Here is a 13,594-nt window from a genome sequence, read left to right on the forward strand (position 1 = left end):
CAGGGCCCTGGACATGTTCCCTGTATTGGGCAGGAGCAGAGGCAGGGAATGGAGAGAGGAATCAGGTGATGGCTCTAAGGTGCAAGCGAGGATCCTGGGTGCAGCCCAGCCAAGGCGGCAGACACAATATGGGGTGAGAGCAAAATTCAAGTCCAGAAGGGAGCTGATGCCCCAGATAGGGAGACAGAAATTTGCATCAGGTAAAACGAACAGGAAAAGCCAGCAAGTGTTGGATATTGGAGGCAAGAATGGAGGTGCTTCGGCCTAGACCATGCCAGGGAGTGACCAGTGCTCTCTGGCTCTCATTTGGATCTACTTTTCACTTTTATCTTGTCCCCAGGGAATAAAGTGAATATTCCTTATTTGCATTCCACTCTGCATTAGACCCCATGGGATCCCTGCCCTCAGGGATTTATAATCCGTTAGGCAAGAAAAGAGCAGAGACTCAATAATACAGACAGAGTATCACCTTTAAGAGGTCAGAGGATGGAACAGTGACTTCTAGGGGCTGCTGGGGGAAGCTGTGTGGGAGAGCTGGCATGAAAGAGACCACCTAGCTCTAGGAAGTGGCATAAACAGAAGCCCAAGGAGTGGGAACACTCGTAAGACCCAGCAGAGAACAGCAGGTGGTCTGAGCTTGGGAAGGACAGGGAGCACATGTAGGGAATAGGTCGGAAAACAATTAGAGGTGGAGTGGTACTAAAATCTCCAAAGGTCTCATGCCACATGAAGGACATGGCTGAGCAGCCAAATGCCAATGGAGAACAAATTGCTGAAGATTCATCACTGGCTTGGCATGAAGTCCCGGGTTTTAAACAGTGCCTGGTGCATGGCAGACCCTCAGTAGTTTGTCAAAGTAGTTTCAGTGACTTAACCCAAACTTACGGACTATTAATCCGTTTAGCATAATTGAGAAAAGATTGGATTGGGGAGGAAGTGAAGGGGGGGGGAAGGATTCCAGAGTTTCTCTCACCACATGTGGAAGCTATCAGTGGGGGTGGCTAAGGGTCTGTCCAGCCCACATCAACAGCTCCTCTCTAGGAACAACACTGTACATTGGTGTGAGTCCCACTGACCATGTCTGTATCATGGGACTCCGTCCAGGCTGAGACTCTGGCCCTGCCCTGTCCCTTGTCCACCCTGAGACCTCATGTTCAGCTCATCCTTTACTCTGTGTGGTGGCCTGGTGGCCTTCCCATGATTCCATGCTCCTTTACTGCTTTGCCTTCGGTGGCCATGGAGGGGAACTAGGACGACCAGAGCTTGTTTATCTCATCTGCGATTTTTAAAAATCCTAACTTACACAAGAAGATAATGAAATCCAGTAGTAGGTTGGGTCTCAGTAGTGATGGGAAGTGAAGACCTCATGGTATATTGGCCGTGCTTGGAGGTTCATTGTATTGGAGGACATGATGAAGGATGAAGAGATGTCCTAGCTAACTGGCATGTTTTGATTGAAAGTGACTAGGAAAAGGGTGGAACTTTTTGCAGACAAGGGGTTTGGGCAGCCTGAAGAAGGAGTGGGAAATGATTTCTGTTTTGAAGGCAAGGAAAGGAGGTGGTGTTTCTGGAGAACCTCCGGTGGGCCAGGCACTGTTTTGAGTACTCTGCATGGGTCAACTCTGATGAACCTTTAGAACAATCTGAGGAGGTGTCATTATCTCCATTTTCCAGATAGGTCACTGAGGCGCGAGTGGTTGGTTGACGGTAGTAGGCACAAGGCTCTTCACCAAATATTTCTGTGTCCTGAAGGTGGAGAGCTAGAGTCAATTATATTTTCTAACTTGGTGAAGTTGGGCAGGGTTGTTGGAAGTGACACGTGCCAATGTGAGGCAACCATATGGTACAGTTGCTGGCAGCAGTCCTTCTGGAGCCCATTTTGTTTCCCTCTGCTACAGACACTATATTCCAGGTAGTGACTGCTCATTGGCTGGAGTCCTGGATTGAGGGGAAAAGATGGTACAGAACAGAGCCTCAACCAGCGTGGAATGCGCGTGTAATAGGAACATAAAACAGACCTTTATTGTTTAAAGCTCCTGAGATTTGGGGATTGTTAGTGTATCTCATATGGATTCTCCTGACTGATAAACTCAAGGTCACTCAGTTTCGAAGTCTTGCTACTCGGCTTTGAATCCGTGTTTATGTGGCTGGTGATCAAGCCAGTGCCAGGTGGGGTCATCCCTGGACCTGTAGGGGCCCATAAGCAAGGTCAGGGCTCGAGCTGTAGATTTGCTATCATCCGTACAGCATGGTAGGGAGTAGAGAGAAAGGCAGAGGGATTTGGTCTGCGGGCTTTAGTGTGAAGCTTCCTACCCTTGTGTTCTTTCACTCCTGAGGGTTTGTGGCCGGCGGCACGTGTCCTGCTGCTAAGTAGGCCATCTCTACTGCCTGCCGGGGCTGGTGGTTTGGAGACTTTGGCTTGAGTTTGTTGACAGCTGCACACTCATAACACTGCTAAAAACTTCATAAACTCCGAAGCCTGGAAATAGCCCAAGTGATTTGAGGTTTTGCTCACTTGTAAATGTTTGAGCATTGTGTCCACAAATTGCAATTTGAGTAACTCAATTTTGAGGCACAGCTGTTATTTGGAAAAGACCCATCTAGGAACGCAGACTCCTTGCAAAATGATTGTGCTTCATTTTTGTCAAGTATCAGAAAACCATTAAACTGCCAAGCCATATGGCAAATGCCCACTCAAAGCAGAGTGCAACAGCACACCATAATGAATCTGTTTTGGGGGGAAGGAGATAGGACAGAGTCTGGCTTTTGTGATCTACAGAAGAGCAGATTCACTGCTATACATTTCAGCCTTCTAGAGTCCTGAGTAAGGATTTTTCCCTCCCATGAAAAATTCATATAAAAAATTAAGTTATGATAGATTTTTTTCCTTAGGTATATTTTCCCTTTCAAACAATATCCATCTGAGTTTCTGCATATAAAACAGGTTTAACTGGGGCAGTAGAGGCTTCTCAAAGTTTACACACTTTTTCATTCCTTTATACACTAGTTCAGTAAACATTCATTAAGTATCAGTATATCAGTTAGAACTGGGTTTCATCATATATAATGGAAAAATAGAAAATAATGGTGACTTACAAGATTATTTCTCCCCCAGGAAAAAGAAGCCTGAAGGTAGGCAGTCTGGGGCTGGTATGGCCACTCCAGGGTCATTAAGGTCCTGGCTTTCTCTTGGCTTATTCTCTGTCAGACTGGGAGTTGGTCCAGTATTGCTGCCATATTCCAGCCATCACATTGTAGTCAGCAGGAGTGCAGAGGAGAAGGGCAGGCCTTTCCCATTTCAAGAAGGTTCTGGAAGTATCACGCAGCACTTCTGTTCATAGATCTTTGGCCAGACCTTCGGCACTTGGACAGCCTTCCCCTGCCACCGAGACTGGGGAATATAGTAACCTGCCAGCAAAAGACAGAGACTCTGTTACTAAAGAGAAAGGCAGAAGTGGGTAGTGGGAGGTTCCCAGCAGACTCTGTCCCACCTGGGGGCCTAGTGGTTTGTTCTTCCTGCCGGACTATAATCTTCTGGAGCACAGGGGCCAGGTTTCATTTAGCCCTGTACCTCTGAGGCACTAGCACAGTTGCTGGTAGGTTGTGATTTTAATTATCTGCTACTTGGCACTGCTCACAGGAGACGCCAGACACTTCTCATAGTCTCCCCTGTCTCTTCTACCTTCTTTGCTCCAAGGTGGCAAGTCAGCTGTGATCTGGAGCGTATTCAGCATCAGATGATATTTCTACCAGCATGACATTACACTACCTGTTTCTCACAATCAAGTCTTAGCTTCAGGGACAAGTGACGCTCAGTGCTGAGTTGTTAGGGTTGAATCAGGGTGGAAGATTAGAGCAGTGGTGTGTGGGACGGCCTTCCTCAGGAGCTTCCTTCTGTGGGCACATCCCCTGGGCCAGGCCGGTCAGGAAGAGATGCCTAACAGGCAGGTGGATGCTGAGGCAGCCCTAAGGCTGTCAGGTTTTGATCGTGGGTGACTGCAAAAACAGTGAAAAAGCAGGTGGAGGTGGGGATGGTGAGCTCTGCTTTAAACATAATTGAAAGGAGGGGCGCCTGGGTGGCTCAGTGGGTTAAGCCGCTGCCTTCGGCTCAGGTCATGATCTCAAGGCCCCGGGATCGAGTCCCGCATCGGGCTCTCTGCTCAGCAGGGAGTCTGCTTCCTCCTCTCTCTCTACCTGCCTCTCTGTCTACTGGTGCTCTCTCTCTGTCAAAGAAATAAATTCTTAAAAAATAAATAAAAACATAATGAAAGGAAAGCGGACCTAATATTTCTGGAGAACCCCCTATGGGTCAAGCATTGTGGTAGGTGGGTCAGCTCTGGTAAGCCCCATGACAGCCCTACGCAGTATGTGATTTATCTCCATCTTCCCTGGGGCTCACTGAGGCTCAGACAAGTTGATGAGGTTCCTGACCAGAATGCAGGCACAGACCCTTTCCTTCTAGGCAGGCTTCAAGAATCAGCCTGATATGTGTAAAGTTGGAACACAACGCATCTCCTTTCACTTGGCAAGCCCGTAGCTGTGACTCCCTTCCACTTTCCTGCACCAGTCAAAATGCGTCCCAGCTCCTGAGCGTGGGCCTGCAAGAGACCTCATTCCATTCCTTGTGCCTCCTTTACATCTTTTGAAAGTTTTCTCAACCGAAGAGCCAGGCTGCCTGCTTTCCTGGGAGGCTTGTAATTAGGATGAGTGCTTAATTGGCATGTTTGTTTCCACGGAGAGGTGGCTGACGGAGGAGCCTCACACTGACAATGAAGGCTCGCTCAGCTTCTGTTCCTAGCAGCACTGTGTGCCCATAGCAACAGCAGGTGAATCCGGCAAAGTTGAAAAGAAAAAGTGCCCAGAGTTCGCGTGAAGGTTGATTGCCCTGGAGAAGTTGACATACTCTTGCAGATGGAAATGATTTCCCCGGGTCCTGAAAAATGTGCTCGTCAACCCCAGAAATACAAACCGCATCTCTTGTTTTCTTTAAGATGAGGAGTCCGGTCAAGAGGTCTGTGTAATGAAAGATGTTTGTAGAATCCATTTCCATTCTGCCTGAAGCCATCCGCTTTATGTCTATAATAAACAGGGATGTTTTCAGCCCCTTTCTGAAGAGCCAGGTCCTGTTAGAGGCGCTCACCGCAGGGAAAGGTAAATTGACTGCCTCCCAAGCGATGAGCATTAGCACATTACATCTGCGGTGACGGCACTTAACCTTCCTGGCTCGTCTTTCCTTCCTGTGTCTCTGCGACGGCCTGTGACAAATGGGCCAAAGGGTGCACACTTAGTTAGAATTTGGTGCATGTGGGCCATTGGCTGGCATCACATTACCTGGTGATTGAAGTGAAATGTAGGCAGCAGGAAAGGTTATCCTCCCGTGAGCTGGGAAAGCGCCTGCCCTTCCCCAGGCAGCGGGATCTGGGCAGGAGCTGCCTTGGGCCTTCCCGATGCACTCTCCTGGGAGCACTTGAGAGCTGTTCCTGAAACAGAAATGGAAGTAAGTCCCACCCCCATTCAAAATCCTTCTGAGGTTCCTCATTCCCTGTGGAATGAAATCAAGTCTCTGGAGACCCCCTAGGGGCTGTGGGATCTTTATACCCTCTGCAGCCTGGATCCTGAGTCACCCACACACAGCCACATCAGTGTGCTTTTAGTCCGTCACTCACCCTGGGTGATTTCTGGGCCTCTGCCACTCTGGTCCAACATACCCGTCAGGACGCTCGTCACTGGTTCAGTTCCTTCACCTTCCTTGCCCCTGCGTGAGGTCACTGTAGAGAGCCTGCACCCACATCGGGGAGTGTATTTATTTCCTATGGCTACTGTAACAGATTGCCCTGAATGACTAGTTGAAAACAACAGTTTTATTTTCTTACCATTCTAGAAGTCAGAAGTCTGAAACCAAGGTGTCCACAGGGTTGCATTCCTTCTGAAGGTTCTAGGGGAGGATCTGTTTCCTTTTGCCAGTTCCAGCTCCTGGAGGCCACTTGCACCGCGTGGTTCCTCACCCCATCATCTGTCAAAGTTGGCAGCATAGCCTCTTACCTCCTGATGGTCACTTGGACCCTTGCATCTTTCGGTGTCTGACCCCCCTTCCTCCTCCTCTCTAGGACCCTCATGATAAAACTGGGCCCATCTGCATAATCCAGGCTAACCTCCCCATATGTGGTCCTGAATTTAACCACATCTGCAGAGCCTGTGCCTGTCAGGGCAGCAGCTGCTAGCCTCCAGCTCTCCAGAGCAGAGGAATGCCCTTGGTGTCAGTGGGCGGGAAGTCGGCATATCCAGGCCGATGGGATCCTGCCATGGACCATGGTGCACCAGGGCAGGAATGTCTTATTGGATTTCAGTCTGAAGTGGAGTGGGGTCTTGGGGTCTGAAGTGCCTCTTCGAAGCCAGAAAGGTCAGTTTATATCTGCGGCAGGCCCAGTTCAGGACTGTTTGGGACAGAACCGAAGAAGTAGCCGCTTGCAAAGGACGATGCTCAGTTGGAGACCATCCCTCATTCTCTCATTCGTTCTCCACATTTCCTGAGCACCTGTGTGCTAGGCACAGTGCAGGAGGCGAGGGGACCCACGTGAATGAGAAGCCGCCCCGTAGGAGTTCACCTTCTGTTTGGGGGAGAGCATGATGGGGACGAAGCAATGGCAGCTCTGTGGCAGCTGGAAGTAGAAAGTGATAAAGCGGGTCCTAGGGATGTATAGCCTGGTGAGGGGCCGGGGGTTGGGTAAACACTCCAAGGAGAACAGCTTGAAGGCAGGGATGAGGAGGAGGGTGTTTGAGGTAGCCAGAACAGCATCTGCAGAAGTGGGGGGAAGGGAAGCAGTGTGCTGCCTTCGAAGAGTGGGGTGACATGCTGTTGGGGTGGCTGTGAAGCCAGAGGTGGTCTATATCTGGAGAGGAGTCTGTGGCCCCAGGTGGAAGCTGTTCACCTGTCTCTCCTTTTCAATGAGAAATTCCAAGAAGGTCACGCATGCCTCCTTCTCAGCTTAAGTTCATCAGCAGCAATTACTGCTCACTCTGCTTATTGATGAGGGCGCCTGAGTGGCTCAGTTGGTTAGGCGTCTGCCTTCAGCTCAGGCCTGTGATCTCAGGGTCCTGGGATGGAGCCCCACATCGGGCTCCCTGCTCAGCGGGGGAGCCTCCATCTCCTTCTGCCCCTCCCCCCACTTGTGTTTGCTCTCTCTCAAAAATAATTTTTAAAAAAATGCTTCTTGATGAGAAACATCGATTGCCCACGTCGTCCCGCCCTTGCTTCGTCTCACTAGATACTACTCGATGGCAGGGCAGGTGACTCACTTTATGGCCTACATCTGCCCTCGTGTCTGAGGAGACCTGCATGCAAATCGGAACCTGGTTTATTCTCCTGGTGGCCCCTGGAGTGAGTCTGTTCTAAGGCTGTCATTGTGTTTCATTGGGTTTGGGCGTGGGAGCAGGTTTACTTGACGCAGGTTAGAGTACACAAGTGAGGCAGGAGCACCAACCTTGTTCCTGAGCCTGGGAACCCACACTCAGTGCCTCTTCCCGCCCCAGCCGTGGCCCCAACAGGCTCAGTCATTCTGGAGCATTGTGGCTCGGTGCACTGCTGGCAAGGAAAGAAAAGACAAGACAGACACATTAAATGTCATTTATACTTCTCCCCAACATCACACTCCATTGCTGTTGATGCCACCATTCAAACAAATGATCTAATTTATAGTTTCTGGGAACTTTTGAAAAAAAAAAAAAAAAAAACAATCAAAACCCCAGGTTACCTGAGATGCTGCCGTTACGTGTTTTAGCAGCTCTAAAAAATTATATTTTGTCAAAACGAAATAGAATTTTGAAAGGCTTCATCATAGTTTGTACATCAGCCAGCCTCTCCAGATAGAGTCATCACAAGGCTGCTTTTGTGAATAGCTAAGCACACTCTGCAAATAATATCTCATTAAACCACCCACCTTCCCCAGGAAAAAGCTAGCAGCAGTAGCTTGCAGACTGCTTTCTTCTGCCGCAGTTGGGGGTGTTACTGCTGCCTTCAAGGAAGATTGAAGAAACTGTAGCCCACGTAGGTTGGAAGTTCTTTTTACCTGCATACTGTACCTCAGAATACATCCAGAACAACATCTCTACATTAGGAAGTGCATTAGGCCTTCCCCCTGCCAGGACCCAGTTTCCCTCTACAGCTAGCCACCACCCTTTGCAATCTTCACTGAGCCCTCCTCGGGGCCAGGTGCTGTGCTTGAAGGTGGAAGCCAGAGATGAAGGAAACACCACTCCTGTTCTTAGTGGGCTTATTGTCTGGTGGGTGGGAAAGGCACAAGAGCAGGTTTTTCCAAAAGAATGTGGTCTGTGGTTTATGGAAGGTAGGTCATAAATCCCCCGACCCCAGCTAGCTGTCAGAAAAGCCAGCTCGGCAGCCAGCTCCATGGCCCTTGTATCCCCAAGTCTATGGCAGATGCCGTGCATTAGCTAATCCTATTTCCAATTCCCTTTTCTTTGCTGCTTCCTACTGGAAAGGCTGTATTTTTTTTTTAAGATTTTATTTATTTATTTGACAGACAGAGATCACAAGTAGGCAGAGGCAGACAGAGAGAGAGAGGGGGAAGCAGGCTCTCCGCGGAACAGAGAGCCCGATGTGGGGCTCGATCCCAGGACTCTGGGATCATGACCTGAGCCGAAGGCAGAGGATTTAACCCACTGAGCCACCCAGGTGCCCGAGAAGCTGTATTTTTGATTAAGAGCTACAACCAGAGTAGCTCTTTGCTCTTTCTTGCCTTGATCACATTCAAGATGGCTGTAGCCACAGCAGCGATCTTGTGACCATGAGGGAAAAACTGAGAGAACTGCAGGTCCTTGTTGAGCCAGTGACCTAATGGCGGCTGCCTACTTAGACTTCTTGTCATGCAAGAAACAAATAACCTCTGTGTGTATAAGCCATTAAAGTTTTAGGCTTCTGGGACTTGTAGCCAAATGCATCCCTAACTGATACAGGCACCTAGTAGGCAGTCAAGAAATAGTGATTGAAGTCATAGATGATCACCTAAGTTGAATCTTAACAGATGGGGGTATGCTGGGGGGTATTCCAGTTAGAGGAAACTGAAATAACATGTACAAAAGCTTGAAGCAGGAAGCCATGAGGAGCTCACAAAGAAACCACTGACAAGTATTCCCCTGTTGCTGAAGTTTGAGGCAGGCAGTGGTTGAACATAAGTCCCTGCCTTTGCAGCATTTGACTAGAAGTCCCAGCCTCCTAACTTCAGTGACTTCAACAGATAGAGGGTGTCTTTTCTTGCATGACAAAAAGTCTGAAAGTAGGCAGCTGCATTGGATCTGGAGAAGCATACAACGAAGGCCAGATTACAATAGTTTCCTTAGGTACAAAGAGAGTTCCAGGTTCCAGTGACTGAGAACTCTCCATGTTACCCCTGCCACTGCAGAATTATAGTCAGAACCACCATGCATTTTTCCTGTAGGTCACTGTATTAGTTACCCGTGCTGCTTTACAAATTAACCCAAAATTTAGCAGGTTAAAATAATACATTTATTATCTCATAGTTTCTATGAGTTGGGAATATTTCTATAATTTACTTAAGTGGGTCTTCTGGTTTAGAGTCTCTCAGAAGCCTGCAGTCAAGATGTTCACAGGCCTTCGGTCTCATCTAAAGACTTGATTGGGGAATGGCCCACTTCCACGTTCACTAATGTGCTATGGCAGAATTTCATTCCTCACAGGCTGTTGGCACTAGAGGTCCCCTTTCAGTTCTTTGTCCCACGGGTCTCCCCATGAGGCATCTCACAACAGGACTGCCGGCTTCATCAGAATGAGCAAACAAGAAAGCAAAAGGGAAGCCAGAGACTTTTTGTAACCTCTGTGGAGCGAAATCCCACTCTTTTGCTGTATTCTATTTAGTAGAAGCAAGTTATTAGGCCCAGCCCACACTCAAGGGGAGGGACTGCAGGTGAGTACTAGGGGGTGAGGCTCACTGGGAGCCACCTCCTCTCTCCTCTTTGTCATGGGCAGCAGCTGCAGCACCCATTTCATTATTGGCATGATCATCGCCACAGCCATGGTAATTTATTAAATGCTTACTTTTAATAAAAAGTAAGACTTCTCATACATAGCTCATTTATCCTCACAACAACCCTGTAAGAGGATATCATATTATCCCCATTTTGCATATGAGGAAACTGCAGCTCAGAGAGGGACTGTGATTTGTCCCCCATAAAATAGCCTAACTCCAGTAGAGCTCACCGCTCCAGGAGGGAGCATCTCAGAGACAGGAGAGCCATGTCTGCCAGCATGTCCTAGAGCCCAGCCTGTTTATTCCTTTCCTTTAACCTAACCCTGGCCCTGAAATCCCCAGGTGGTGGAGACTGGAAGGTGGATGGTACCCTCAAAATGCTTCTTCCCTAGATAAAGGACAATAGGTAAAATCAGAAAAGATCTGTAGGTTAGATACTCATTCTGTAACAATCTTAATTTCCTGATTTTAATCATTGCTCTGTAGTTATATAAGAAAATGCCTTTGTTCTTAGAAAACACATACTGAAGTACTTAAGGATAAAGAATTATTATGTCTACAACTTACCCTTAAACACCTGAAAAAAAAATTACAGGTAAAAATGTGTGTGTGTGTGTGTGTGTGTGTGTGTGTATTGTGTAGAGAGAGAGAATGAGTGATAAACCAAATGTGGTAAGATGTTAGCATTTGGGGAATCTGGGTAAAGGATATATAGGAATTCTTGGCTCAAATTTTGCAACTCTACTTGCAAATCTGAAAGTATTTTTAAATAAGTTGGGTTTTTTTTTTCTTTTTTTTTTTTTTTTTTTTAAGTACCAGTCTACTCTGGGACATAGTGAGTTTCACTTGGACTATCAGAGATGACATATGGGGGTCTTACATACCTCCTTTTGATTTTAAGGTAACCTATCAGAGCCCAGGGAGGTTATAGAGCTTATAAGAAGAACATGGTCTCTGCATCAGGCTGTCTGCATTCCAGTTGTGTAGCTTCTAAGGTCCCTGAGCTGGATAGGTGACCGCTCAGGATTCTGGAAAGGATTTGCGGAGGTAAGGGGGTGACAACACTAAGTGACATAGTGTTGAGCACAGGTCCTGGCCCACGGTAAAGCCTCCATAAATGTTGTTACTGTTATTACTGCCCCCTCAGTCACCTTATAAATGAGAAGTAATAGCCTCTGTATGCTTTAGGGATGCTGATCTGGACAGTTGTCTGGTGCCAGCTCTCTAACATCAGTTTTTGTCCCCATGAAGGCAGGGTGGCCACTGCCGCGGGTGCGGATGTGCCTGAGAAGATGAAGAGCCGAATCCCAGTGGTGCTCCTGGCCTGTGGCTCCTTCAATCCCATCACCAACATGCACCTGCGCTTGTTTGAAGTGGCCAGAGACCACCTACATCAGACAGGTCAGTCAGAGGGGCCAGGCCCAATGGACAAACTGATGGCTTGGGCCTCGTAGGGTTCTGCTATCTGTTGTCATCACCACCATTATTAAAACTGCTCAGTATAGGAATTCACAGCATAACTGGTGGCATACATTCCCCCATCATATTCGGAGAGCTAACCTCTTAGCCCTGTGATATGTGGACAAGTCCTATCCCTGGCCATAAAGTGGACAACTTGTCAGGCTCCAGTATCCCCTGCCACTTGTTGCCCACAAAGGCTAAAAAGACAATGGGCACTTTCTAGAAACTGTGTCTCTGGGCATTCTTCCTGATACTCCCAGGAAGCATTTACCTGCTTCCTGTGCAGCCGGATAAGGAGGTAGTGTGTGCCTCGCTACTCTTGTGTGTGTGCATGAGAACTCTTGCTGCTGTTCAGTGGGTAAGCAAACATGCTATAATGGGAATTTTGACATTTTCTTTGAATAGATCTTAGACAATTACAAATTAACAATCTTGCATATAGGGCATTTCCAATACAGATGGCATGGCTTTGCCAGAAATATTTCATCAGCTGGGAATATTTAATCTAGAAACGTTCCATCTCTGACTTTCCATTTCATTATTAAGAGAGTAAAATGGCATTTGGAATCTGCATAATTATTTCTAAAAAGAATGTAAATCATTTATATGTTGATGTCAGATACATATGGAAGTATTTATATATTTATGTATACCTTAAGTATTCGTATATGTATTTTGTATTTTTGTATTCAAAAATATTTGCCTTTAAGGGCATTTTTTTTTTTGTTTTTGTTTTTTAAAGATTTTATTTATTTTTCAGAGTGAGCACAGGCAGACAGAGTGGCAGGCAGAGGCAGATGGAGAAGCAGGCTCCCACTGAGCAAGGAGAAGGGCATTGTTTTTAAATCAGAATCAATTCCTATTTATTTTTAATGTAGAAAAAAAGTATTCCAGTAACATGCAAATAATTTCTTCAAAGAAATTATGTACAACTATTAGTTTATTTTAAAGGGAATGTCTTTGTATCAAAAGATGAAAGTGGGGGTGCCTGGGTGGCTCAGTCAGTTAAGCATCTGACTCTTGATTTAAGCTGAGGTCATGTTTTCATGGGTTGTGGGATCAAGCCCCACCTAGGGCTCTACACCTAGTGGGGAGTCTCCTTGAGGAGACTCTCTTTCCCTCTGTTTCTCCCTTCACTTGTGCACACACTTTCTCAAATAAATCTTTAGAAAGGTGAAAGCGGGTATCTATCCTTAGTAAATACATAACTCTTACAAAGGAATAAAAAATCCAAACAATCCAGTGAACATTAGTAGCAGTATACCAAAGGAGAAATATAAGTGACCAATAAACTTGGGAGAAGATGCTCAGTGTCACTGATAATCAGTGAAAATACAAATAAAAACATGGTCAACACCACAAAGTTATAAGTACCATGATGGCAGCTACTGTGGCTGCTTGAACATCACAGAAATTCCACCGGCCATCACCAGGTTGTAGTCAGTGCTCAGTAAAAATCTGTTATAGCAGCAAATAGCTTTAGCCTCTGCTATTGGCAAAATTAAAGGACTGACAAAATCTAGTGGTGGCAGGATAGAGAGGGAAATAGACATTGTCATCTATTGGTAGTGATAGGATAAATGAAACATTTTTGGAGGGCAAGTTGGTGTTCTGTGGCAAAAAATTTAAAGTCTGTACACATACCCATAATGAGGAGAAAAATCAATCGAAACTGAAACAGAATTCACACAGATGTTAGAATTAGCAAACGGCATTAAAACAGTTACTATAATTATGTGCCATATGCTCAGAAGTAGAGACCTGGAAAATATAAAAAGAGCTCAAATACTAAGAGATGAAAACTACAAGACGTGGGATGAAAAATACACCGGAAAGGATTAACAGATTAGATATTGCTGAAGAAAAGGTTAGTGAACTTAAAGATAGAACAGTAGAATTGATCTAAAATGAAACACAGCGGGAAAAATGGAATTCTGAAAAGAAAGAATATAAATGAGATGTTGGGTAACTTAAAAGAATCTTGATATACTTGTAATCCTAGAAGGAAAAAACAGAGGAAGAACAGGAAAAAATATTTGAAGAAATAATAACTGAAAAATTTCCAAATTTGATGAAAACAGATTCTATCAAGTAGCTCAAATTCCAGAGGCAAGAAATGTGAAGAAAACAAC

General features: G+C 46.3%; 1 protein-coding gene across 9 annotated transcripts in view; it reads left to right on the forward strand.

The window, feature by feature from the left end:
* Window positions 1–13,594, forward strand: part of NMNAT3 (nicotinamide nucleotide adenylyltransferase 3) — a 115,997-nt gene that overhangs the window by 37,664 nt on the left and 64,739 nt on the right. For 6 of the 9 annotated variants that reach the window (XM_047735714.1, XM_047735705.1, XM_047735721.1 and 3 more), the window contains exon 2: window positions 11,253–11,402. In XM_047735714.1, coding sequence (XP_047591670.1) covers window positions 11,294–11,402 — 109 coding nt within the window. In that variant the 5' untranslated portion in view covers window positions 11,253–11,293. Of the gene's footprint in view, window positions 1–11,252; window positions 11,403–13,594 lie in introns of those variants that run through there. The other 3 variants (XM_047735671.1, XM_047735676.1, XM_047735664.1) reach the window with 3 other exon arrangements.

Source organism: Lutra lutra, chromosome 1 (genome assembly GCF_902655055.1).
Source record: "Lutra lutra chromosome 1, mLutLut1.2, whole genome shotgun sequence".
Taxonomy (NCBI): domain Eukaryota; kingdom Metazoa; phylum Chordata; class Mammalia; order Carnivora; family Mustelidae; genus Lutra; species Lutra lutra.